The sequence below is a fragment of the Ochotona princeps genome, chromosome 4 (genome assembly GCF_030435755.1).
Source record: "Ochotona princeps isolate mOchPri1 chromosome 4, mOchPri1.hap1, whole genome shotgun sequence".
Lineage (NCBI taxonomy): Eukaryota > Metazoa > Chordata > Mammalia > Lagomorpha > Ochotonidae > Ochotona > Ochotona princeps.
The window spans coordinates 79,000,654-79,028,038 of record NC_080835.1 but is presented as its reverse complement, the minus strand read 5'-3'; the positions used below and the strand labels follow the sequence as shown (position 1 = coordinate 79,028,038).

The 27,385-nt window shown below is 41.0% G+C and overlaps 1 protein-coding gene across 2 annotated transcripts in view; it reads left to right on the top strand.

Moving 5' to 3' along the window:
• The window catches only part of ZC3H12C (zinc finger CCCH-type containing 12C), a 70,734-nt gene extending 45,743 nt beyond the window's left edge, over positions 1 to 24,991 (top strand). For both annotated transcript variants that reach the window (XM_058663945.1, XM_058663946.1), the window contains exons 3-6: positions 10,477 to 10,616; positions 14,675 to 14,909; positions 17,086 to 17,192; positions 18,651 to 24,991. In XM_058663945.1, the coding sequence (XP_058519928.1) occupies positions 10,477 to 10,616; positions 14,675 to 14,909; positions 17,086 to 17,192; positions 18,651 to 20,047 (1,879 nt within the window). In that variant the 3' untranslated portion in view covers positions 20,048 to 24,991. The remainder of the gene's footprint in view (positions 1 to 10,476; positions 10,617 to 14,674; positions 14,910 to 17,085; positions 17,193 to 18,650) is intronic.
• Positions 24,992 to 27,385: the final 2,394 nt, after the last annotated feature.

The window sequence follows — 27,385 nt, the reverse complement described above, 5'->3', positions numbered from 1 at the left end:
ATGTCCTTGACCCAGTATGATGTCACTAAAATTAACTAAACTGCATATTCTATATCAACTTCTTCAGAAACTTATAGAAAGTAAGATGGAGAATATGAAAAATCCGGATGTCCCTACTGTAGCCTAAGTCCTCCTGCTAAGCTTTGGAATAAAACCCGACACACCAATCTTCTCTTTGAAATGGTTCCCTTATCTATCCTTGAAAATCTCCAGTCTTGGTTAGTTTACGGCATTATATTAAATGCCTGGCTGGTGAGTAGGCCTAATTGCTACATGTCTATGCACAGTATTAGAATAAATATGTTTGCCTATTAAAAATGTCAGATGAACCACTCTTGGCGCATAAGGTCTGTGTTTGTGTTATGCCTCTGCTAAGCACCAAATGAATTTAATTCAGGGAAGAATGGCATATAAAATATAATTTATCTCAATTCATATCACTAGTTCACTCTCCAAACACACAGTGAGTGTGGTAGGACCAAGCCAGAACAAGGAGCGATGAATGTTTCCTGTTAGCTCAAATGTACTTTCTAAACCTTTAGCTAGCGCAAAACAACTTTAGTGAACCTACTGCATATAAATAAAATTGATCACAGATCTTTACCCAGCTACCATTACTAATGTGTTCAGAAATAGAGGGGCTTTCATTTTAGTACAACAGGTTAAGCCACTGCTAGGGATGCATTCATCCCAGATTGGAGGATCTAGGATCAAATCTTCCTTCTGCTTCTGTCTGGCTTCCTGCCAGCAAGCCTGGGAAGGTATCTTCAAAGTGATTTTAAATTTTTTTAAAGATTTATTTATTTGGGCCCAGTGCAGTAGCCTAGCAGCTAAGATCCTCACCTTGCACACACCAGGATCCCACAGGGGCACCGGTTCTAATCCCAACAGCCCTGTTTCCCATCCAGCTTCCAGCTTGTGGCCTGGGAAAGCAGTCAAGGAAAGCCCTGAGCCTTGGAACCCTACAGCTGCATGGGAGATCCAAAAGAAGCTACGGGCTCCTGGCTTTGGATTGGCTCAGCTCTGGCTATTGTGGTCACTGGGGGAGTTGAATCAGCAGGCAGGAGATCTTCCTGTATATCTCCTCTTCCCTGTATATCTGACTTTCAAATAAAAATAAATAATTTTTAAAAGAGATTTATATGTTTTACTTGAAAAGTCAGTTCTTCAATCTGCTGATTCACACGCCAAATACATGAAACAGCCAGAGCTGGGCTGGTCTAAAGCTAGGAGCCACTAGTTCCCATATTGGTGCAGGGGTCCATGGCCGAAGCTATCCTCCACTGCTTTCCCAGGCCATTAGCAGGGAGCTGGAGCAGAAGTAGAGCAGCCAGGACACGAACCAGCACCCTTGTGAAATACTGGTGCTGGCAGATGGGGGATTAGCCTGTTAGGCCACTACACCAGACCCCAGAGTGATTTTTTAAATTGAGTCTTCAGTGCAAAAAAAAATTCCGGATGCCCATGAGCCAGCAACATGGAATTGTTTGTAGCTTCTCCACTATGATAGGAGATTTAATTGGACTACAGCAATAGAAAGTACACCTTTTTATTTCCATATTTTTGTCCAGGAGGTGATAGCCAATTGCTCTTCTTCCAGCCAAAGGGACTTGGGATATATGTAAAATTATTCTTTTGACAGTCATTGATTATTGAAAAAATGCATTGGTGAAGAGATTACTGGTGGCATTTTTATAAAAGAATTCTTTAAAACTGAAATTGTTTCCAAGTATCCATCATGGTAACATATAATCAAGCCTAAAAATTGAGGAAAATAGCAAAAAAAAAAAAAAAAAAAACAGCTCATCAAATATTTGACAAGCATCTGGATTTCATATTAATAATTTAATGTTCAGAAAATATTCATTACTATTACATTTATTCTGTGATTATTATCAAATACATCCTGCCATAATGAGATTTTCTAATTAAGCTAACTGTGTCTAAACTTGAAAGATTCAGTACTGAGGATTGAAGTGTACAGTATTCCAGTTTCTGAAAGATACCTTGTTTTTATACTTTTTCCTTTCATCCACTGACACCAGGCCAATTAATACCCTTACCAGGACAGTTGGCTTATTTTTATGAGACATTAAAGTCTCATAGAAGTTTATAATCATAGTTTAATCTTACAGTTTTGCAATTATGTTGTTGGTGTTGTTTTTATTCCAACTCAAGTTTTTATTTTTTTTCCAATTTTGAAACATTTAGACTAGGGATATGACAAAGTAAAGGAGCTAGTGTTGGTTGAAGGTCTCTGTACAAAGCACTCCTGCTAGGTTTTGTGTTACACCACTGAGTTCAGTGGGGTGATTCCCATTCTAACTATGAGAAATCTTGGCTCAAAACAAGAGTATACCCAACACCACATAGAACAACGGCCAAGAAAGGTTTGAAACTCTTATGTGTAATCATAAGGACAGTGTTATTGTCGCTGTGTTGGTCTATTCCTGGAAAGAGCTTTTTAGTAGAAATGCTAAAATGTAAATGTAGGTATAGCTGTTATAATTAGATTTTAGATATTATGGAACTATAATATACTTAGATTAATTTTACAATATGAAGAAGGAAATAGAAAATAGCCTGTGATTTCCAAGATTTTTTAAAAGTATTATGTGCAGACTGACAAAATCAAAGTTGATGAATTTGAAAGTTAATTGACCTATGTAAAGATTGTCAACAACAATACAATAAAATTAAAAAAAAAAAAAAAGAAAAAGAAAGTTAATTGACAAGAGTCAGCTTTGTTCTTTTTTTTTTTAACCAATGCTATGGAAAGTATTAAAAAGCGCAGTCTCCTTTAATAAATACCTTCATTCCCTTTTAAGGGTTTCTCTCTGTTTTTTAGTTATTTTTCGTGTCTGACACTGGAAGATAGCAGTTATAGCCATGCAATAACCCTTCCTGTGCTGTGGTTAGCATATGGATTGACTAACTGATAGATAACTGAAGAAAATGTGGTAAGTGAAATTAGGTTTTCTAGATATGGCAGATGGAGTAGTTGACCCACGATTCTCCTTTTCTAGGTCTCAGAGTGAGAAATATTACTTTAAAATAGGTGATTGCCTGAATTTCTCTCTGCATTACAAAATTCTCCTTTATATTCTAGCAACCATCATAGACAGATAGTGTATGGCATTCACAAGCAAGCACACAAATCTATTATTTTGACTTTTTGTAGGATTTTGCCCATCTATTGAAAACAGAAGAGCAAAACATATGTGCTTTTCAGATATATCATAGTAGTATATATAGAAGATTAAAGATAATCTTATTAATATATAACACAAAGTTACATGTTAGTGTGAAGTCATGCTGATGAAAATCTAATGAAGAATATATTCATATGTCAAAACAATTGGTATTCATGTTAGTTCCCCTTGGTTTCCAGTTTTCTAGATCATAGAGTTGCATGTATCTGAAACTTGGAGTAAGTATCCCTGCACAGAGGAATGGGGTGGAGGGTGTGCTCAAAAATCTCAGAAGAGAAAGAACATTTAGAAGAGTGTCCAGAGAAACCCACAACTTGTTCTTCCAGGCCAGAGTGAGGCAGGAAAGGCCATTGGAAACTGCAAAATGTATGGTTGCAAGTACTCACAAAAAAGACAGGAAAGGGCAGGAAAAACAAAGGCAGGAAAAGCAAGCAAGCATGAGATCCTCCTCACCCTTGCACCGAGGTGCCGCTGTCGTGTCTGTGCTGGTCAGGGTTTGCACAATCGGACAGTTATTTCCTGTCCTGTTTCTTTAGCGAAGGAACCTCCAGGGGGAAGTTGTAAAGCTTCATAACTGGCTTGTGTCGATTGCATCTTCCTCTCAATCTTCCAGCATCCCTCTTCCCAGTATCTTAGCTTCATACAGGGTGAGATATTGGTTTGGCTTCTCCTGTTTGCTGGTGGCTTAAGAAAGGGTTTGCTACGATTGTGAATAATTTGAATGGGGTAGATAACACTACAGCTTTTGGTTTCCTCTTGTCTCCTTTATCTCTCTCCACTTTCCCCCCAAAACTGAATTGCTCTTTCCACTATGTGAGGATTTTGTCTTCCCTTACCTTGCAAATGTTTTTTACTTATAGCTGCACACAAGTAGACAGGAATAAATTTCTACATCCATCCTTGCCTGCCCCAGGCAGTGGCGAACCACTAATGAAGCCAGCTTTGCAGCTTCTCTCTGATCACCTCCTGCAGGAAAACCTCCAAGACTCCATCAGCAGTGCCTCAGGAGACACTCATGGACATTTCCGAGGCCTGAGGAGCAGCCAGGTTGTTGGGGATGATGGCTGGTGAGCTTCCTGCTGCCTTGGCAAGCGCTTCCGGGCACAGGAAGGTGGCAGATGGCTATCGTTTGTCCGTTAGTATCTGTTTCATCAGTCAAGTGAAGTCAGCCAGAAGTTTCACTCAACCTTCCATGAAGCAGCTAACTTACATCCTCAGGCACAGGGCCATAAGCACATGGCATGCTGCATGGATGATTTTTTTGAAGATTTATCTTATTAGTTTCAAAGATAGAGTTATAGGATGAGTGGGAGAGATGAGAGAGTTTCCATCCTCTGGGTTGACTCCCCAAATTGCTTGTAATGGCCAGGTCTGGGCCAAGCAGAAGCCAGGAGTCAAGAGTTTCATCCTAATCACAGCTGCCCAAGCACTTGGGCTGTCTTCTGCTGCTTTCCCAGGTACTTTAGCAGGGAGCTGGATCGGAAGTAGAGTCACCAGGACTCGAGCCGGCATCCACACGTGATGCTGGCATTGCAGGCAGCAGTTTAAGCCATTCCCTATAGCATAGCAGATTGTTGCAGATCTTTCCAGAACACTGAAAAACATCTCTTAAGACAGATAACATCTGCTGCAAACAGGAATTTAAGCACTCTTACTCCATGTGATCTACATGATAGTCCTGGATCTCTTATAAAACACATCTGGTGGGGCTCGGCAGTGTGGCCTAGTGGCTAAGGTCCTCGCCTTGATCCCATATGGCTGCTGGTTCTAATCCCGGCAGCTCCAGTTCCTCTCTATCTCTCCTCCTCTTAGCATATCTGACTTTGTAATAAAAATAAAATAAATCTTAAAAAAAAAAAAAAAACACATCTGGTGGCCTGCACTTTTGTGGCTCAGCAGCCTGCAATGCCAGAATCCAATAGGGACACCGATTCAAGTCCTGGATGCTCCACTTTCAATCCAGCTCCCTGCTAATAGCCTGGGAAGGCACTGGGAGACAGATCAAGTGATTGACCCCTGTCACCGACATTGGAGACCTGAGTGAAGCTCCTGGCTCCTGGCTTTGGGCTGGCCTAGCACCTGGGATTGTAGCCGTCTGGAAAGTGAATCAGCAAACAGGAGATCTGTCATTCCCCCTCTCTCAATAACGCTGCCTTTCAAATAAATAAAGATTTTTTTTTTAATTGAGTACTACGAGTTCCAAGAGGATAGGGCCAATGTCTTTCCACACAGAGATAAAAATGGCATTATAGTTTTGGTCTCGTTTTGCTGTTTAGTGTCCCGACGCCTTTGGTTTTGTTTCCCCTGTAATCCAAGTTCTCCAGCTCCTGTTCCTTCCTGTTCGTCGTTTCTGCTTCTCCAGCTGCATTTTGATTTGTCCAGTTTAAAAGAGTGTTGGAGATAGAAACCATGTTAGAATGTTCTGATGAAGATGGCACCTCTCCTCCCTGCAAGGGGAAGTGGTTCCCAGATGTTATGGACATCAGGAACCATGCATGCATTGCCACATTGCCTAGACCCAGACTGAAGCTGAAAGGACTGAAGTAGAAGTAACAGAAGGAGAAGGGCCAAGGGCTGATTGGCTTATTCTCTGATTTTCTGAGAGCCAGAGACATCAATAATCCTTTTATCCTGAGTAAGATTTTTCTAAGAATCTTCTTGAACCCACCAGTTTGCTTCAAAAGAAACTTCCTCTGACCATTACAAAGCAGGATTTTTAAAAGTCTACCTATTCCAGACATGGCTGAATGAAATAAGTCTTTTATCTTTAAGAAAGAGATCTACAGACAACATTGTGGGCTTCTCCTATTTTTCTATTATTATGATTAGCAGTGAATCAGAGAGAGTCTTGAAGCTCATATTACCCATTTTGCTCAGAAATTTGAATACCTCAAAATTCCCCGTAAGAGTTTGGGAGTTTCCCCATGAACCCAATCCCCAAAGAGCACAAGTGGCCAGGAGGAGACATTCTAATAAAGTCAAAACCTCTTACCCAGTGAGAAGTAAGCACAAACCGAGTGAATTCAACTAGCAAAAGTCTTGCTTTAGGTGTACTGACTTCCTTATTGCCAGATTGTTAGAATAAAAGAGAAATTGAGAGCCAAAGGAGCATTGGTCATTATAGTCAGCTGATCTGATTGTTGAGCACAGAACTCCTGAAGCATGTGGAAAGCACATCCATGCCCCGGGATTATGGGGAACCTTCTTCCCTGGAATTGAAGCTAAGTCAGCAGAGAGTTAACGTTTGTTAGCAGCTGCAGTGCACACAACCCAATGTCCTATTTTTCTTAATTCTTTATCAGGTGACACTGGTTTTATGACTCACTGTGGAGACTGCATCTAGGACTGTGATTGGTCACATCCCTGTGTGGGCTTTGGAAAGGTCAAAGCTCAGCCTCCCAATATCCCTCCTAGTGTTAAATTCCAACTTCAGATAAGAGCCACCTGTGATTATTTGCTCAACCTTAACTATTCCTAGGGATGAGCCTGGATCTTGATGACTGATAGGAACTTCAAAGACAACAGCAGTCACTCTAATCCAGGAGTTTTCCTAGTTAGTGTTCTTGGCCAGATTAGAAGTCTAGCCCACACACCTCCCCTTGCCTGCCTCTGTCTCTTACTGTACAAGATGGTGCATTATCTTGCCCCCTTTTGAAGCCTAAATTTTGGGAGAGGATGAAAACCTAATTGGTAATTACATTAAATCTAACTTAAAATTATTGTGGGAGAGGCTGGCACCATGGTGTTGCAAACTAAGCCACCATGAGCAGTGTCAGCATCCTATGTAGGTGCCAGTTCTAGTCCAAATGGCTCCACTTCAGATCCAGCTCCCTGCTAATGGCCTGGGAAGGCAGCGGAGGATGGCCCAAGTGGGTCCCTGCACCCAAATGGGAGACCTGGAAGAACGTCCTAGCTCCTGCTTTCAGACCAGCCCAGTCTGGTCAATGCGACCATGTGGATAGCAAATCAGCAGATGAAAGATTTTGCTCTTACTCTCTCTGTAACTCTGCCTTTTAAAATACAAAAAATTAATAAGAATAAATCTTTTAAAAAGATTACTGTGGGGTTTTACTATACCTGGATGTGGAATTGCAGTGTTTTAGAAAAAGCATGCTTCAACTTCATAAAATATGACAAATAGATTTCCCAAATAGTTACACCAATTTACACTCCCACCTGTAATGTCTGAGTTCCCACTTTAACACATTCTTGGCAACATCTGGTGTTTGCAGACTTTATTTTTACCAATCTGATGAGTGAGAAATAGTGTCTCATTTTGCCTTTAATTTGCATTTCCCTGCTAGGGAGCATCTTTTCATATATTTATTGGTCATTTGAGTTTCTTCTATGAATTGACTATTCAGATCTTTTTGCCTTAAAAAAACTGGTACCTATTTTGATATAAGAATACCTAATATATTTTGGACACTAACCTTTTGATGTTCCTATGTGTCGAAAATATCTTCTCCCAACCTGTGACTTTTTATTATTGAGTCTTTTGTGTAAATAACTTTCATGTGCTCAGTTCTGTCTACCTTGTCCTTGATGGCATTTGATTGTGTGCTTTTTTTTTACAGAGATAGTGTGGGTCTGGTATGCTGGTGTAGTGGGTAAAGCTACCACCTGTGTTGCTGGGCCTCCCACATGGATGCCCAGTTTACATCCTGGCTGCTGCATCTCTGACCCAGATCCCTACTAGTGCCTGGAAAAAAAAAAAGCAACAGAAAGGGGTCAGACTGTGGCAGAGTGCATTAAGCTGCTGCTTGCAGTGTTGGCATCCCATGTTAGCACCAGTTCGTGTCCCAGCTGCTGCACTTCTGACCCAACTTCCTGTGATTGGTCAAGAGAACCAACAGAAGATAACCAAAGCATATGGGTCCCTGCCACCCTCCTGAGAGACCTGGATGAAACTCCTCGCTTCTGACTTTGGCCTGACCCAGTGCTGGCCTTTACAGCTATCTGGAGAGTGAACTCAAACTTTCTCTTTTGTAACATCCTCCAGAATTTATGTTATTTATGTATGTCCATTATACCAAGCTCATATACAATTGTTGCAATTATCTGTCTCCTTATTACAGACTTTCTCCATCTGTCAATTGTTAAGACCAAACATGTATTCATTTCTTCTAGAAATCCTGAGATCTTTCATCTTGCTATTAGGAAGACAGAGTTCGGAATTATTCTAACTCCTTGTGGGCTGTCTTTTTTACTATAATGTGATAACTTTTTTTGTCTCTGATAATGTTTTAGCCTTAAAATGTTCTTACTGCTGGTATTGATACAGCAGAGTCAATTTTCTTTTGGTTTATGGTATGCCTCCCATTGCAGTTAGGATATGTTCAGTTGCAAATAACAGACCACTTTGGCTTCAGTTATTAAAATAGATGGGAATGATTTTTTCCCTCCGGACACAAGGTTGGCGATCAGTATGGATCTATCCGTTTAGCAGCAGAGCCTGCTCACACTCGGTGTGTCACTTCCCGTCCTCAGGCCTGTTTTCTCCCTTGGGTGTGCTGCAGGAGAGGGTAGGATGCTGAGGGCAGCCTGAATGATGGCAATTGCCAGGGACAATATCCTGTTTGGTATCTCTAGAGTCGGCAGAACACTGTTGATGACTGTAAATGATCTGTGTTTACACACTTTTCATGAAGGTTCTTTAATTAGTGGGTGGGGACTTCTATTTCTGGAGCAAGTAAACATTATTATTGCCCAAACCAGAATTTATGTAGGCCTGTTTTTAGAGCCAGAAGTAATTAAATCCTTAACTCTCGGGAAATCGAGTGTTGCTAGTTTTCTAGGAAAAGCCTAAGTCGGTCAGTTTCTTAGTCTTAGTACTGAGTAACAGCACAGTAAGATTTTTTCACAAATTGAATTCTTAAGTATTTAAGAATTGTTGATATAAGATGATGTTCTCTCAAGAGCCAGCATCATTTTCTATAGGTTATCATATGACTAATTAAATCGCAGTCTTTCCTGTGAAGTCTTCCATGTTTTTCCCTTTTGCCGGGCTGTTGGCTGGACTATCAAGTATCCCTTGTGACGTAGAGCATGTGGCCTCAGACTCTCCCTTCCCTTATCGTGTTCTCTGCACCGGCCAGTGCGTTTGGTTTCACATCTCACATTTTCCTGGACTGTTAAGGCAGGTCTGTTAAACCATCAGCAAGCTCTGTGTTTGCACCTGTAGCCTTCCACATCTGTAAAGCGAGTGGATCAGTTTCCATTTCATATCAAAAAGGTCTAATCCTGTATTAGACCATTCTAGAGCTTCCCAGAGACCCCCTGGAACAGTATTTCCAGATACCTAATGTTTGATTTATGCCAGAAGTTAACAAAGCATTCTTTCATTGAGCCCTCTTAGGAAGTAGAAATACCTGTAAAAAAACAGAGCTCCACCATTAAGTGAAGATAGCTAATTGCATTCAAAGCAGGAAGCCTTTTCTTCAAAAAGATTGGAGTGAGTGTTATTTTTAACTTGTTAGGATCAAGTGTACCCAGGTTGGGGCGGAGGGGCTCCTACTAGATAAATGCTTACTGAACACCTGCACTCCTAGTTGGATATTTTCTTGGAGAGCCTGAGACTGCTAATCCAATCTTGAATGCCCTTTTGTCACCATTAATTCTTGTCCAACACAGTCTTATTTGAACAGAAGCTAGGTGGCTTCTCATTGTGGGATTTGGAAAGTGTTTCTTGTTTGAGATTAAGCCTTGTGAACGTGTTTTCCCTTTTAATTGTGTGCTGTTTTGTTTAACTTTGCATGTTGCTGAGTCACTAAATGAAATGTACCCATAAAACCTCTTGAGGGAGAAAGGTTTTCAGAAACTCACAAGTATTCCACCCCACTCTTTTTATGGGTATTTTTCTGTGACGATATTACCTTTGACTAAAATTGTCCTTTCTGAGGTTAAAGCACTTCGCATTTCTCCTGTTCTTTTGAGAGCACTGAATCCTAACCAGTAGACCAGCAGGGAACACCCCGTGTCCTAATAGAAAAAAACTAGTCCTTCTTGACTAGTTCACCTGTACAGCTTTTCACTTGAAAACTCGGTTTTCATTATTCTGCATACAGTGATCATCCAAATTTTATTTTTTTTTGTCACAGATCTTGATTTTAAGTCATCTTACTGTTTTTCTGCGCTATACAACCACATCTTACATTGAAATCCTGTATTACTGTGTAATTATGTGATCATTTCTGTTTACGTATTTCAATTAAATTGAATTTAGGTTTTGTCGTGTTTTAAGTGTTCTAAAACAATCTTTCAGCCATGGAAACAAAGAAGTGTTTTCCTGCCGAGGAATAAAATTGGCAGTGGATTGGTTTTTGGAAAGAGGCCACAAGGATATTACAGTGTTTGTCCCTGCTTGGAGGAAGGAGCAGTCCCGGCCTGATGCTCTCATCACAGGTGAGCTCGCTCGGTACCAGAGGCGCTTCGCACTGGCTTCCATGTTAGGCTCATGCAGATGTTGGTATTGTCAGATGCCTTGTTTCTGTCTGCTCAGTGTGTGTGACTCTCACATTCTCTTGGGTGGGACATTTAAGTTATTTTCAAATTTTGAAAATCTGATTTTTGTTAACCAAATGCCAGCCCTTGCTTCATGTCGTTTTGTTGTTGTTGTTGTTGTTGTTGTTGCTCTTCAGCTGTGTGGAAATTTTGACTTCAGACTTTGGAAAATTGTAACACGCACAGTCAACAAGCAGTCAGGGTACCTAGATTCAAATTCTGGCTTTGCCACTCACTAGAGCAAGACACTGAACCTCTTTAGACCCCAATTTTCTCATGTGCTGTATAAAATTAGCATTAGATAAACTAATAAAAATCATATGTAAATGAAAGCTTCCTGAGCATGAAAGGGTTTGGCAAAGCAAGAGGCGGGGCCCGGAAGGACAGAGTGCAAGGGGTGGCCGGGTTTGGTTTTAAAGTGCCATCCTGCTGGGTCTCCAGAGTGTGTCTCTGTGCAGTTTCCTTTACAAAATGATAGAACTACCCAAGCTAATACCCCTCAAGGCAGTAATTTTCTTTCTTTTTTAAGAATTATTTTAATTATTTGAAAGGCACAGTTAGAGACAGAGAGCTTCCGTCATCGCCTGGTTCACTTACCAAATGGCTAAGCCAGGCCCAGCCACAAGTGAGAGCCAAGAGCTTCTTTTGAGTCTCCCCACATGAGTGCAGGGGCCCAAGCACTTGGCCCATCTTCTGCTGCTTTCCCAGGTGCATTAGCAGGGACCTGTATTGGAAGTGCATCCACCAGGACTCAAAGCAGTGCCCATCCGGGATGCTGGCAATGCAAGCAGCACCATAAACCGCTGCACCACAGCACCAGCACTGAATGATTTTCTTGACAAAAGCCCTCTTCCAGATAATACCCAATAAATTGAGTAATCCTGTAGTCTTCCACGGCACCAAGGAAGAAACCTGCTATAAAAGCAGAAACAACAAAAAAAAAAATCTTAAAGTTGTCAGTCTTAGATCCAGTCTAGCACTTTTCCCATTCATTTAACAAATATCTCACAGGCTGTAGCTGTCTATGAGGCACGGTTCCAAGGAGGAGAGATTTAGTGAATTATCAACTATGCTGAGCACGTCTTTAAGTTAAAGCTGTTTGCGTGTGATTCTAACTAGCGTCGGTCCGACTTCACCAGCTGCTGAAGAAATGCAAACTAAGCTAATAATCCCCATGAGGCAGACACACTGGCTCCTCCCCTCTCTTCAGTGATGTTTAAGACATACCACAGAGGAGTAAACACTCTCAGGGATGATACCGTGCTGTGGCTTAGCTGTGAGCATGGTCTCTTAGTAGATTGTGCCTGCTCTCACTTCACAGACATTGAGCAACTACTGACACACCTCATGCGCTGGCTGGGTGCTGATGGGTACAAGGATGAATGAGATGTGATGTCTGCCCTGCCAGTGCCCATCAGGGAAACACATCAAGTAATCCTAATGTGCCAAAGACTCTAATTGGGCCTGAGCTTTGGATTTCATGTTGGTTTTCTTTGGATTTTTTTTTTTTGAAAGATCAACAGTTATGTGCATCTGTTAACATTAAGTAGAAGAGCACAGTGTTTAAGAAGAGGCTGCTGGCAGGCATACTGCTAGGGATTCTTGACACTTGCTAACGCGTTTCTCCCCATAACCTGTCAGCAGCATTTGTGACTGCCTCATGTGGAACGCAATAGCACCTGAGATTTATCTATGATTTCTTTTCTTTTTTAGGTTTTAATGCCCACATTTCTTTCTGTTGCCCTGCCACTTTTCTAAACTAAAGTTCCAGTCTTCCCGAACCTGGTTGTCAGGAATACTGTAAAACCTATCTGCCAGTGTTAGAGCAGACCCATGTCACTCTTCATTCCCTGCCCTACACACTCTGCTGTACTCCTGTGACGGCATCTACAATCCTGCTTTCTGGTTGACCTGTTTGTCCACTGCGCTGAGACTCTGACGTGTCTCAGGACCGACCATGCTTCATCTCTGCTGCTGGTGACACCGAGCATGGCGTGCACCACCGAGTAGACATAGCAGTTGTCCCTTGAAGAGATGCAAAGAGGCAGAGAGGCAAAGTGAAAGAACTTCTTTCCGTTGGTTTACTCCACCAGATCTCCACAACAGCCAGGCAGCTAAGGTTAGGAGCCAGGAATTCAGTCTAGGTCTTCCTTATGGGTTGCTGGAACCCTGCCCCTTGGGCCACCGTTTGCTGCCCCTCAGGGTCCATAACAGCAGGAGACCAAAATCAGGAGCCAGGAGCAGCAGCTGAGCACAAGTACTCTGATGCAGGATGTGGGCATCTAAACCAGCAACTTCACTACTAGGCCAATTGCCAGCCCCAAAGACGGAATTTTTTTAATAAAATAGAACTAGTTGTCACACCTGTTTCATAGGAAACAGCACAAAACAGTTAATAGCCATGTCACTAGCAACACATGTGGCCTCGCTGCTCTATTCTCTTAACTACTTGTATTTTAAGATTTTTTCCCCCCAAAATTACTGTGGCTTAGCAAGTAAAGCCACTGCCTGGGATTCTGGCATCCCAGATGCCATACTTCCTACCCAACTCCCTGCTAATGGCCAATGAAAAGCAACTGAAGATAATGCAAACGCTTGCATCCCTGCCACCCATGTGGGGGTATGAATGAAGCTCCTGGCCTGAATCAGCTCTGGCTGTTGCTGTCCCTTGGGGAGTGAGCCAGTGGTTGGAGGATCTTTCTGTCTCGCCCCTTCTCTATATAGCTCTTTCAAATGAATGTATACATCTTTTTAAAAAATTTCCCTTTGCTACCTTGATTGTCTCTGTTATTTCCTTCCAGGCTCTTTTACCATCACATTTGTGAATTTAAAAAAAAAAGACTCAGAGAATGTATTTTTTAAGAAGGGAGCAGACATTTGGTTCAGCATCTAAGATTCCCACATCTCCCATTAGTGTGCCTGGGTTCTTTTTTTTTTTTTTAGGATGTATTTATTTTATTGGAAAGGCAGATGTACAGAGAGGAGGAGAGACAGAGAGGAAGATCTTCCATCCGATGATTCACTCCCCGGAGTGGCCGCAATAGCCAGAGCTACGCTGATCCAAAGCCAGGAGCCAGAAACTTCTTTCCGGGTCTCCCTCACGGGTGCAGGGTCCCAAGGCTTTGGGCCATCCTCAACTGCAACTGCTTTCCCAGGCCACAAGCAGGGAGCTAGATGGGAAGTGGAGTTGCCGGGATTAGAACTGGCATCCATATGGGATCCCGGGCGTTCAAGGCGAGGACCTTAACCATTATGCTATTGTGCCGGCTTGTGCCTGGGTTCTAAACCCAGCTCCAAATCTTGGTTCTAGTTCCTCAGTGACACAGAACCTGGGAGGCAAGAGGTGATAGCTGTGTGGGAAACCTCGACTGAGTTGCTGATTCCTGAGCACAGCCCCAACCCAAACTAGACCACTGTGGACATTTGGGATATGAACCAACAGATGGGAAGCATCTTCTGTCTCTTTTCCTCCTCATCTTTCCTCCTCTTTCTCCTCTCTAACCCTCTCTCTTTCCCTCTCTCCCTCCCTCTTTCTCTTCCTTTCAAAAGTAATAGAACAGCTTTCAAACACACGGACTTTGGAGGTTAGGGACTTGTTGTTCTTGCCTGTACATGCACAGCTGCGTGGTTGGAGTGGCCTTCCAGAAAGGATGGGTAGGAAGCTGGTCACCGTGCTGTGCTGGTGGCTCCACCTCTTACACAAAAGCTCCATTCAATGAAAATCAGAATTTGCTTATATTGAAGTGTTATGCCTTTAAACTAGACTTAAAGTTCTTATGATTGAAATTCTTAATGAAAAATAATGGGAATTGCAAATTATGCTATTTCTATGAACGGTAAATCATAATCCCTAATTAAATGATTATATGCATTCCAGTTCACAAAACGATTGTATGAAAATCACCATACTTGATATGTTTGTATTTATTTCTAAAATTTGTCTCTTGCTGTTTTGGCAGATCAGGAAATTTTACGTAAATTAGAAAAGGAGAAAATCCTAGTGTTTACACCGTCCCGGCGAGTCCAGGGGAGACGCGTGGTGTGCTATGACGACAGGTTCATCGTGAAGCTGGCGTTTGAGTCAGACGGTATCATTGTGTCCAATGATAACTACAGGGATTTGGCTAACGAGAAACCAGAATGGAAGAAGTTCATAGACGAGCGATTATTGATGTATTCCTTTGTCAATGACAAGTAAGTAAAGCCATTTCCTCAACCCGCTGGCGAGGTGGCTTCCCTGAAAGCCTAGCTGCCCCTGGCAACTGCTGTGGAATCCTCCCGCTTGTACTACTTACACAGCTCTAAAGACAGGTTTCTGAGGTCAGCTTCCACACAGATTCTCAGCACGAGTCGCAAATTATAAAGCTATGCCACAGGAGGCCCGGTGGGAGAGCTAGGCCCTACCCTGCCTTGCCCTGCCTGTCACTAACAGAGCATGTGAGGCACGGTTTTGTTGAGACTTCCTCTAGGAACCTGGGAAAGCTGACAGAGGGGGAATTCCCATCTGTGCCCCTAAGAAACTATGGCTCAAAATTACAGCACTGGTAGCCTACAAAAGACAGAATTTTTAAAGTTGGGTTTACCAGTTTTAGTCTAGTCACAACTGAACAAATTGACATAAACAAGCATTTCTCATGAGAAGTAAATGCTTGTATAAATATGTAGAAAAAGTGCACCTGTGGCCAATCAAATGTAAACCATATCTAAAAAGAATATATTTTTATCACATATGGACTTCACAACACACCTTATACTGTTAAAGATGCATATACATTGATGTGCAGGTTAGCACATATTAATTAGCACAGCCTTCAAAAGTATGCGACTCTGTCAACCCAGTAAGCTCAATTCATTATTATTATTATTATTATTATTATTATTATTATTATTACAAAGTCAAACATATATAGGGAGGAAGAGAGACAGAGAGGAAGATCTTTTGTCCAGTGATTCACTCCCTAAGTGACCACAACGGGTAGAGCTAAGCCAATCCGAAGTCAGGAGACAGAAGTTCTTCTGGGTCTCCCATACTGGTGCAGGGTCCCAAAGCTCTGGGCTGTCCTCGACTTCTTTCCCAGGCTAAGATTAGAACTGGCGCCCATATGGGATCTTGGCGCATTCAAACGAGGACTTTAGCCGCTAGGCCACCACGCTTGGCCCTCTCAATTCTTAGGATCTAAAATGAAGAAAAAAGAAACACCAGATATGTTCATTGCTTATCACACTGCTTATGATTGCAAGGATTCAAAGGCAACCAACTATACAACAGAGAAATCAACTCTTGCTGGAATATTATTCTGTTGTTCAGAATGTTTTATTTTAAAAGCTACTAAGAAATACAAAAAAATTCATGTTAAAAAAAGCGTATGGTAGAATTTAATTAAAACTAAATGTTGTAACAATTCGGACAATGACAAATCCAACATACACATGGAAAATGATTTGAAATTGTGAACTAGAGTGACTTTATCTTCTATTGTCTTACCTTTAATGTTGCCATATTACTTTGATAATAAGCACTTTGTTTGCTAAATAAATACCATATGAGCTCAGATGGTATTTACATTCTTCACATTTTATAGGTGAATGCTTGTGTTCGTTTCAGATATGAACAATGGCATGTTAAAGTAGTAGCATTCTCTACTCTTACTTTCATTTGGTTAGGCATGCCATGAATTCTTTCCTCCATTCGTTGAGCAATCACTCCAGAATAGTAAGTTTGCCTGTGTAAGGTTTATTCCTCCACCCCCCCAGTTGAGATGCACATTGTGTAATTTAGAAGAGAATAGATTTTTGGAGATTTTGGAGTTACTTATAATAGACTCTTGATGTAGCATGTACGTTAGTTAAAATGAATTTACTCACCTGAACCTAAACTGGAAAAATAATACTTTGTAAAGTGGAGCTGCTTACTGGGATTATAGTTAGGATGACGTGAAGAAGTGTGTGTAAAGTGTCCAATAATCAGCGCTTGCTAAGTCTCCTCTTCCCATGGCATCCTGCCACCTGCCCTCGTCTTCCACAGCTGCTCATTCCCCACCTGTTTGCTTTGACTTTACAAGATTAATATTTGTGAAGCTAAAATGTCATTGCAATTGTTTTCCAAAGTCCTTACAAAATCCAAACACTGAGGAAAAGAATTAATTACTACATGTTAGACTGGACACATGGTTAAATTAAAACAAATACAAGTTCAGATTGAAACATTTTGTTTTCATTAAGAAAAGAACCTCATATACTCATTTTCTTATTCTGTAAATGTCAACTCAAAACACTGGGATTAAAATTTTGGAAAAATAACATCAGAGCAAACAAATGTGTGTATTGTATTGTTAGAATTACAAACCATGTTTTATTATCTCCTTGGCAGGTTCATGCCCCCAGATGACCCTCTTGGTAGACATGGCCCAAGTCTGGATAATTTCCTGAGGAAGAAACCTATTGTTCCTGAACACAAAAAGCAGCCCTGTCCATATGGTACCTTTTTCTATGGATATATAATAGATAACCTCCACACACAATGTTACTGAAGATTTATTTACTTTTTATTGGAAAGGAAAAAGAGAGTTATCTTTCAAATGCTGGTTCACTCCCCAAATGGCCACAACAGCCAGAGCTGAGCTAATCTGAGGCAAGGAGCCAGGTGCTTCTGGGTGTCCCACGTGGGAGCAGGGTTCCAAGGTCTCGGGCCATCTTCCACTGCTTTCCCAGGCCACAAGCAGGGAGCTGGATGGGAAGTGGAACAGCCAGGATCCAACCTGGTGTGCATATGGGATCCTGGGCGTTTTGTAAGGGGAGGATTAGACAGTTGAGCCATTATACCAGACCCAATACTAAAAACTTTACATGACATAGAATGTGGTTCTTTTTATTATAATCAAATTCAAGAAAATGTTAGCCAATAGAGAGTTATTGTTAGTAGTGGATTCAATGTAAGTGTATTGCTCAAATTGAAAAACGATTTGAAAAACTCAGGTAATCCTACATGAAGTTAGCTTTCAGGTGCATAAAAAACTGCAGTTCTTATATCTAGCTGCAGATGGAAGAGCCAGGTATGATTTGAGAAAGTGGAATATTAGCCCAAAACTCATAGGTGATTATTTGTCTTCCGCCAACTTCTGTACTGCTTTTTTTTTAAGATTTTTTTTTTATTGGAATACAAGATTTACAGAGAGGACAGACAAAAAGATTTCCATCCACTGGTTCACTCCCCAAGTGGGTGCAATGGCCAGAGCTGAGTAGATCCAAAGCCAGACATTTCTTCCAGCTCTCCCATGTGTGTATAGGGTCCCAAGGCTTTGGACCATCCTTGACTGCTTTCCCAGGCCACAAGCAGGAAGCTGGTTGAGAAGTGGAGCAACTGGAATACGAACCAGTACCCATATGGGATCCTGGTGTATGCAAGGCAAGGTTTAGCCACTAGGCTACCACAGCAGGCACTGTACAGATATTAATAATAAGAATCAGGAATACTGAGCACCTCTCCTCTCCCTGACTTTATCTCTTTTAAAAAAAAGATTTATTTATTTTTATTGGAAAGACAGATATACAGAGAGGAGGAGAGACAGAGAGGAAGATCTTCCATCCGATGATTCACTCCCCAAGTGAGCTGCAATGGCCGGTGTTATGCCGATCTGAAGCCAGAAGCCAGGAACCTCTTCCAGGTCTCCCATGTGCGTACAGGGTCCCAAGTCATTGGGCCATCCTCAACTGCTTACCCAGGCCACAAGTAAGGAACTGGATGGGAAGTGGAGCTCCTGGGATTAGAACCAGCACCCATATGGGATCCCAGCATGTTCAAGGCAAGGACTTTAGCCATTAGGCCACTGTGCCAGACCCAACTTTATCTCTTTTAAGGTTCAAATAGCAGGGCTGCCTTGGATTTTCAGGATCTGATTGGATGTCCCTTTGCCTAATTAATCTTACCCTTTATAGGAAAGAAGTGCACCTACGGACACAAGTGCAAATACTACCATCCCGAGAGGGGCAGTCAGCCTCAGCGCTCAGTGGCTGACGAACTTCGAGCCATGTCTAGAAACACAGTGGCCAAAACTGCCAATGAAGGAGGACTGGTGAAAAGCAACAGTGTCCCTTGCAGCACTAAGGCTGATAGCGCTTGTGATGTCAAACGAGGTGCTCCCAAGAGGCAGTCAGATCCAAGCATAAGGACTCATGTCTACCAAGACCTAGAAGAAAAGCTTCCCACCAAAAACAAACTGGAAACCAGGTCTGTACCTTCCTTAGTTAGTATACCGGCTACTTCTACGGCAAAACCCCAAAGCACTACATCTTTAAGCAATGGCCTTCCATCTGGAGTTCATTTCCCACCTCAGGATCAAAGACCGCAGGGACAATATCCTCCAATGATGGTGGCAACCAAAAATCATGGAACGCCAATGCCTTATGAACAGTATCCAAAATGTGACTCGCCAGTTGACATCGGATATTACTCCATGATGAACGCATATTCAAATCTGAGCATCTCAGGCCCACGAAGTCCTGAAAGGCGGTTCTCTTTAGACACGGATTACAGGATAAGTTCTGTAGCCTCTGACTGCAGCAGTGAAGGGAGCATGAGCTGTGGGAGCAGTGACTCCTACGTGGGCTACAACGACCGCTCCTACGTCAGTTCTCCTGACCCACAGCTGGAAGAGAATCTGAAGTGTCAACACATGCACCCTCACAGCCGCCTTAATTCCCAACCCTTCCTGCAGAATTTCCACGATCCCTTAACCAGAGTGCAAAGTTACAGTCATGAAGAACCAAAGTTCCATCACAAGCCTCCTCTTGCGCACTTGGCTATGCATCTGCAGCACCCGGCTGTGGGTGCCCGCTCCAGCTGTCCTGGGGACTACCCCTCCCCGCCAAGTTCAACACACTCTAAGGCACCCCACCTCGGCAGGTCCCTTGTAGCCACAAGGATCGACAGCATTTCAGACTCTCGACTGTACGACAGCTCTCCTTCCAGACAGAGGAAGCTTTATTCCCGCCAGGAAGGACTGGGCAGCTGGGAGAGGCCCAGTTATGGGATGGAGGCATATGGGTATCGGCAGACTTACTCCTTGCCGGATAACTCCACACAGCCGTGCTATGAGCAGTTCACCTTCCAGAGCCTACCTGAACAGCAAGAGCAGACCTGGCGAGTGCCATACTGTGCAATGCCACAGGATCCTCCGAGGTATCAAGACAGCCGAGAAAAGATCTACATCAACCTGTGCAACATCTTCCCACCTGACCTTGTGAGAATCGTCATGAAAAGGAATCCTCACATGACCGACGCCCAGCAGCTCGCCGCAGCCATTTTGGTGGAGAAATCCCAAATGGGTTATTGAAAGCTGATGCATCTTTGTGGTGTTTAGTAGTTTTTTGTTCAGCTTAAATGCTGAGGGAGGTTTGCTACAATAGCACATGTGATCTTCCCAGCGAGGAGGTCATGTAGTATCCATTTATGTGAAATACTGTATCATGGAATCTGTATTATAGCCCCACACAGTGGAAATATCACAGGATTGTTTTACATTCAAGCTTTTTTTAACATTTGCTTTTTAAAACTATATCTTTGGCTGGAAGTTTTTCCAGTTTGATTTAATAGATATATCTGTGATCTTTGATATTAATCTTTGGTGCATCAGGGGTTTATATGCAGCACTTTTTATCTTTGTTTCATGTTTTATTAACTGGGAGTTTAACTATCAATTGCAAGCAATTACAATATCTTCAGAATGTGGAACATTTGACTAGACCTAGCAAACTGGTTTTTTAAGCCAAGCTTAATTAGAATCTTTTACAGCTTTTTAAGTTATTTTTCTTTGGGGAAAGTGGGTTTCTTTGTGCTATAATCATAATTTATAGAGACAAAGATATACTACAGCACTGACTTTATATTTTAAACAAAGTGTAAGTTACCAATATAAGTTGAAATTGGCAACTATATATATGTATGTATGTATGTATATATACACGCACACATATATATTAGAATGAGTTTCAGTATGGCACTTTTCATTTTTGTTTGAGTTATTTTCTGTTAAGAAACTAGTTAATTTAATATGGTTGATTTAAAAAGAAAACAGTTGCAATCAATGAAAAAAAATGTTCCCCCCTTTTTTTACATGAATAAGGCAAAAGCCGTCACTGTTACATGTTAGAGCTTTGTTACCCAGCTCTACTGTGCTTCTAGACAGTAGGAATGGAATGGAATTCCTAGATTTTCCTTAGCCTGTATTTTCAATATGTATGTCTTTTTGTTTGGGGGCACAATAATACTGGATAAAATAACCCTTTTACAGTACTGGCCTATTTTTAATGAATCTAATTATTCTCAATGCAACTTTTATATTTAATATACTCTTTAGCTTTCCTGCTATTTATCAAGACTGGCCTGAGTGAATTTCTGTGTTGAGGATATGCAACCTTTATTGATAACTGCACTATAGAAACGGTGATGAAGAAGTTGTAAATGGTAACTTAAGTTTTTTGTAAGATACTGTATATTTTCCATTTTCCTGAAGATAGGTTTTTTTTTGGGGGGGGGGGACCTGTTATATTATTAAGGCCAGATTCTTGCCACAAATAGTGTAGTTTTAGATCCAGACTCAAGTCTGTTCTAGTATTAGTAAGGGATATTTCTGGTTTCAGAGTCATGGGCTTTGCTGGCAGTGAATGCTTTCATGCAGTTTCTAGAAGACAGGTTTTGCGATCAGTGGCAGACAGTTGTGAGAGTGACATAACTTGGTTGTAATAGACACATTCAGATCTGCTTCCACTGTCTGCCTGAAGGCCCGCCCCGGTCCCTGGGATGATTCTGCCTGTTACAGTTTGAAATGAAACCCTGAAAAACCAGAAAGTACCTTTTACTGTTGATACAAATTGTATCTTTTTAACTATAAGAGCTATTTTGATTTGTAGATCTAGTTAAAACACAAATGTGTAACTATGATTAGACTTTTGGGCAACATTTTATCCCTTATTGAAATATAAATTTTAAAGTAAAATTGAAATTTAGAATAGGGTAGAAAATAAAAGTAACAATTTAGGTAAATACAAGTGTCTGTCTTAGTTTTATATAATATATTAAAATGTTGAATAAATTTATTGGCATTTTTCTTTCTCCTAAAACTTATCTAGTGTGAACTTAAAATAAAGGTAAAATGCTGCCTGAAAATAATGTCCAAGCACCTTTGACTAGGATAACATTTTCACTACTTGTGTGACACTGTGTGTTGCATGAAGTAGGATTTGGGTATACAGTAAATGCTTCTAAAAGGCATTGTGCATATTGACATATCCAATAATCTGAACCGTGTTCAGCAAACTTAATTCAGGAAAGTGGTGTTCTACACAATTATTGCTGTTGTGTTTGCAGTGAATGTGGTACTCCTCTGTCCCCTGCAATAAGACAGGTGACGCCACCCAAACCATTCTGAGTGGCGTCTGTCCAGAGCGACCCTACTCACTCGTTCTGAAACTGTTCCACTTGAGTCTCTTGGTCACTATCTATAAAACAGGTTTAAAGTAGAGGCTAAACAAGTGCCAAAATTAGGGTTACAAATAAGTCGGGTTGCAAATATGTAGTACCTTTGTAGTTATTTTCTGAGACTTTCTTCTTTTCCGTATGAAATCACTTTTTAATTGTACATGTAGGTTTGACTTCTATTTTCTTCCTTCTAATATTTAAATTATTTGAAGATTCTACCAAACCTTACTAAATTTGTTTAAAAGGCATGTAAGAAGACATGTATATGATGCTTTTAATTTGACTTTCTCATATTTTTAACAGACTGTCATTTTTCTTGAACAGTCATAGCCCCTCCTGCCACACAAACCAGGTGACTAGTGCTGAGCTAACCCACTCTCGGATCCTTCAGTGGCGTTCACTGTGGGCTCACCAAGAGTGGTTTTCTTGTGGTCAGGGGCATACTATGTTCTGTTTTTTTCTGATTGCTTTTTGTCTTGTTTTTTTAATCAAAGCGGTAAATAAAAGCAGTCCAGCATTAGATTAAGATCCTAGCTAATCACAGACCTTCATTTTAGCCAATACTTTCTCACTAATCCCTCTTGATCAGATTTGCTAAAACAAAGACCAAAAATGTAACTGGAGAGAGAGAAAAAGATGTGTTAATAAGTAGTGAACTTGCCAGAAGTGATCAACCTATGGAAGAAAAAAATTACTTAGTCTAAAGTATTCTGCCTCTGATTGGTGGACAGGGGACTGGAGTTTCCACCATGATTTGCAGTCCCTAGTCTGTATGTCTTAGTCCAGAGGGAACAGTACCCAATGGCCAAATACTGGTCTTTTGTATTTCCACCTGTCTTGCATGTGATACAGAAACTTTTCATCTCATTTGTATGATCCTTGTTTCCTGACAGAGCCTGTCATTGACTAAACATGCAAAGACATGCCCACTGTTATAAACTATTTGATACTGGGGGAAACATGAATCTTTTGCTTTCACAAAAATTCAGCTTTGAAAATGTGTATAAAACTAAAGAAGTGTTTTATATATCTATACACACACATAATTGTTATGAAGCATTAAAACTGGGGAAAAGAGAATATTGTTGATGGCTGACTTTTCCCGGATTGAACTGTGTTTCTTTCAGTAGTGTTAGCCAAGCCTGAGGTCTGCATGACCAATGATAAGATTTAGAACCATTTACATGGAAAGTAACTCTTCACTGGTTTTATTCCTGGTATTTTTAAAAAATTAATTTGGTAATTTTAATAGAACTGCAATTTTAAAATACACACAAGTTGTATTAATTATATAAATAATTATTTAACTTACCTTTTATGGATGTATCTATGTGTATATATACAGTAATATATTTATAAAACAAATATGCTTTATGTTGTAGGTCTTAGTTTGTGTTGTATGGGAGAATGGCTGTTGTGTGTGTGTGTGTGTGTGTGTGTGTGTGTGTGTGTAAAACTTTTAAGCTGTTTTCCCCTGACTTACGCCATTTATTCTAAAGTAAATACATTTTTTGTTGTTGCTGTTGTTATTCTTTTTACCATCCAACTTCCTTAGTCAGTATAAAATAAAACGTACAATGTTCTGGTCATTCTTTGGAGCATGGCTCCTTCGTCTTTATTATTATCTAAGTCCCAGACAACTCCTGAGCTGGCAGAATTCAAACACATCATGCTCCAGATTAGCTTATGTTTCAAGTAAACTAAAGCTGAACATGCACCTGTGATGTTATATTTACAACATGTGTTCAATAAACAAAATGTATAAAAAGCTATATGACACAAGGTGCATTCGAAGAAAGTGGATAGTCAGAAATAGGAAAGAAATGAACATTATTTGCCTTGTCCGGGTCTCCCCTAAGGCAGGTGTTGACCAGCTTTCTCTGTGAAGTGTCTTACACTGACTCATTCAGATTTTGAGAACTGTGGTCACCTCTGCCTTTCCAGCATAAAGACAGCCACAAACAATATGTAAATGAATATGTGTGGCTCTGTTCCAATAAAACTTTTTTACAGAAACAGGCAGCAGGCCAGATTTGGCCATGATATCTGCCCTGAAAGGACAACATTAAGGAGTAAACTCTGATAAGTATTAATATGAGAAGTAATCATTGTATTTCACCTGACAGTCATGGAAAACCTCTGTTACTGCCCTTCAAAATAAGACCCGAGGCAGTCATCGCAAACGATCTTCTTTTTTTAATCTGGCCATGCCTTTTATTTATTAGATACTTCTTGTGTCTAAAGCATTCTGTAAAAAGATGTTTTAATAAATATTGGAATTTTTTTCATGAACTTTGAATTTATCTGTCTTTGATTTCTCAATGGCCTCATGGACCAAAAACTGTTATATTTTGACAATTAGCCAATAATTAGCCACAAATGTTTTAAAGACTGCCTTTGTCAGTTTCATTCTTCTGTCTGTTTTTTGGCTTCCAATTAACTGACAGATCTTTCTTTCTTTAAAAATGGTTTTACAGAAAATAAATATGTTGTGATTTCACATACTAAAGCTTTCTTTTGTACAATTTGAAATTGTGACTAGTATAATTGTAGCTATAATGTCAGTGTATTTGTTACATTGTGACTCTTAATAAGCAACCAACTGTGTTTCTGCTTTCTCTGACCAAATGTTTAGATTCCTAAGAAATCTTAGGACTGCCAATAGTGAATGATGTTCTTAATATGATCATGTGTAATTTGGAAATCATTGAAGCACCCACTGTTGAGCATGTTTCCCTGTAATACTTCCTATATGGTGTTATAAATTTTCATGAGAACATTAAATAGTTCATGAACATCACCATCTGCTTACCTGGTCATGCTTTCTTTAAAAATTAGAACATTGTTCTAGTTTTTAGTGGGGTTTCTTGTTTGAAATGGTTACATAATTTTAAGTATTTTCTGTTAACTTGCTTATTATGTTTGTGGTAAGAATACGATATTGCATGAAATGGGACTTTCTTCCTAAGATCCTTAGAGTCTTTCAGATTTAAAAACGATTGGCAGTGGAAAATGTCATACACATTTAATTTAGTTTGGTAAAATATGTAGAGTCTGATTTTCCAAGCCATGTATCAGATGGCCAATTTTCTGTCCAAGCATTTCAGATGAATAACAAAGGTAGTCCAGGAAACCTTCACCACCTTTTTGGTTTTTTTCTAAAGCAACTGACATTCCAAAGGAAAAAGGTGTTGGCGAGCAGTGGTTTGTTTCTATGAAGAATGTTTGGGGTTTTGAAATTACAACCTTTCACTCTTTGTTAATACTCACAAAGAGACACAGCAGGTCACTAACTTGATGTTTTTCTTGTAGATCTCTTGCTCCCAACCATAGCTGCATGCTGATAGTAGACTTCTCGGTGTGATCCTAACAGCCTGTCATGTGTTTACAGCAGCCCTCTGATCGACAGATATGATGTCACTTGCCCTCTGTTCTATGTGCTTTTGTAATGAGACTTTTAAAATTCCAAAAGCAGTGTGCTAGATCTCTTGGAAATCCCTTTCAGAAAATGTGATTCTTTCACTGAGGAGAAAAATGTTTTAGAAAGTCATTTTGCTTGTGGTGATCTGTTTTTTTTCCATGAGTGAAGTGATCCCTAGCTCAGCACAGATGCTGAATAAATAAGCACACGGGCCTGCGGTTTTGCAGGCGCCTGTGTGCAGTATTAGTGGCTTCATCTGCATGCTATAAACCTTAAGCCCATGTTGTGGTATCAATATGTTAGAGGCCTAATTCATTCCTATGAAAATGGAAAGTAAACATCACAACCAGTGATAAAGGCTTTTGGTTTGTTGTCTTTCTCACCTGTCTCCAGGTTTGTTTCTGGTGGTTTTGAAGTGCCTTCAGGTGTCTAGCTGAGCATGGTGATTAAAACGGGTCGCTTATCTGGTGAGTTCACAAGAAACACCTGCTGGCCAAGGAAGTCCAGGAGTTAGCAAAGATGCAGAGGTCCTCAGTGTGGAGCTGTGTGTGGGCACTGGACCCATTCATTCACTGAGCTCTGTGGTGGGTGAAACCAGGAGGGTCTTGGGCCCCCGCATGGCCCCTTCAAGCAGGTGCTTGAATGTTTCTGTCTTCTGGGCATTTGAATGACAGAATGATAAGCAGAGAGCTTCTATCCAATGGTTCACTCCCCAAATACCTGCAACGGCTGGGGCTGGGCCAGGCTGAATTCAGGAGCAGGAACTCCATCCTGGTCTCCCACAGGCAAGGCAGGAACTCAAGTACTCAGATCATCTCCCACTGCCTTCCAAGGCATATTAGCAGGAAGCTGGATTGGAAGTGGAGGGCATCGGATAAGGTATACAGATGTCCCAAGCAGGGGCTTAATTTGTACTGCAACACCCACCCCTGGAAAACTTTGAAGATCCCTTATATATGGTGATGATGGTGGTGAGCATAAGAACAATTCAAGGACACAGGTAATAAAGTCCAATGCTGCTTCCATCACATTTTTGCTAAAGTTCCTACCATTCTAAAAAGTGTCCTCCTGGGGCTGGCTGCTGTGTGGTAAGTAAAGCAGCTACCGGAGGTACCAGCATCCCAGTGTCAGTTAAAGTCCCAGCTGCTCCACTTCTAACCCAGCTCCCTCCTAACGACCTGGGAAAGAAGCAGAGGATGGTCTAAGAGCTTTGGCCCCTGCACCAGAAAGAGGCTCTTGGCTCCTGGCTTTGGATTGGCCCAAGGCCATGGTGGTCATTTGGAGAGTGAACCAACAGGTGAAAGATCTCTCTCCTCTGTATAATTCTGCCTTTAAAACAAAAGAAAGAAGGAAGGAAGGAAAGGGGAAAGAAGAAAGGAAGAAAGAAAAAGGGAGAGAGAAAAAGAAATAAAAAAATCTTCCTGACCCAATTCTGATAGTTTTCCAGATTCGAAGTATGAGACACAGTGACAGTACCCAACGTTCTAATGGCCTTCCTGAGTTAACATGCTTGGTTCCTACGTTGGGATAAAAGGAACTTTGATTTCAGATAGCAAGGTTTTCCTCCCCACATTGCCTTTCAGACACTGACTTTTGTTTATTTTTCCTAGATGGCTATTTGTCCTTATCAGGTTTTCTTTCTTGCCCACTTCATGATCTTAAGTTAAGCTGCTTGGGATCCTTGAGGTGTAGTCTGTTTATTCAGTTTATTCAGTTGTTGATTGGCAGGGAACTCAGCCTATCCAAGCTAAGCATTAGGCTGGGAGCCAGCCA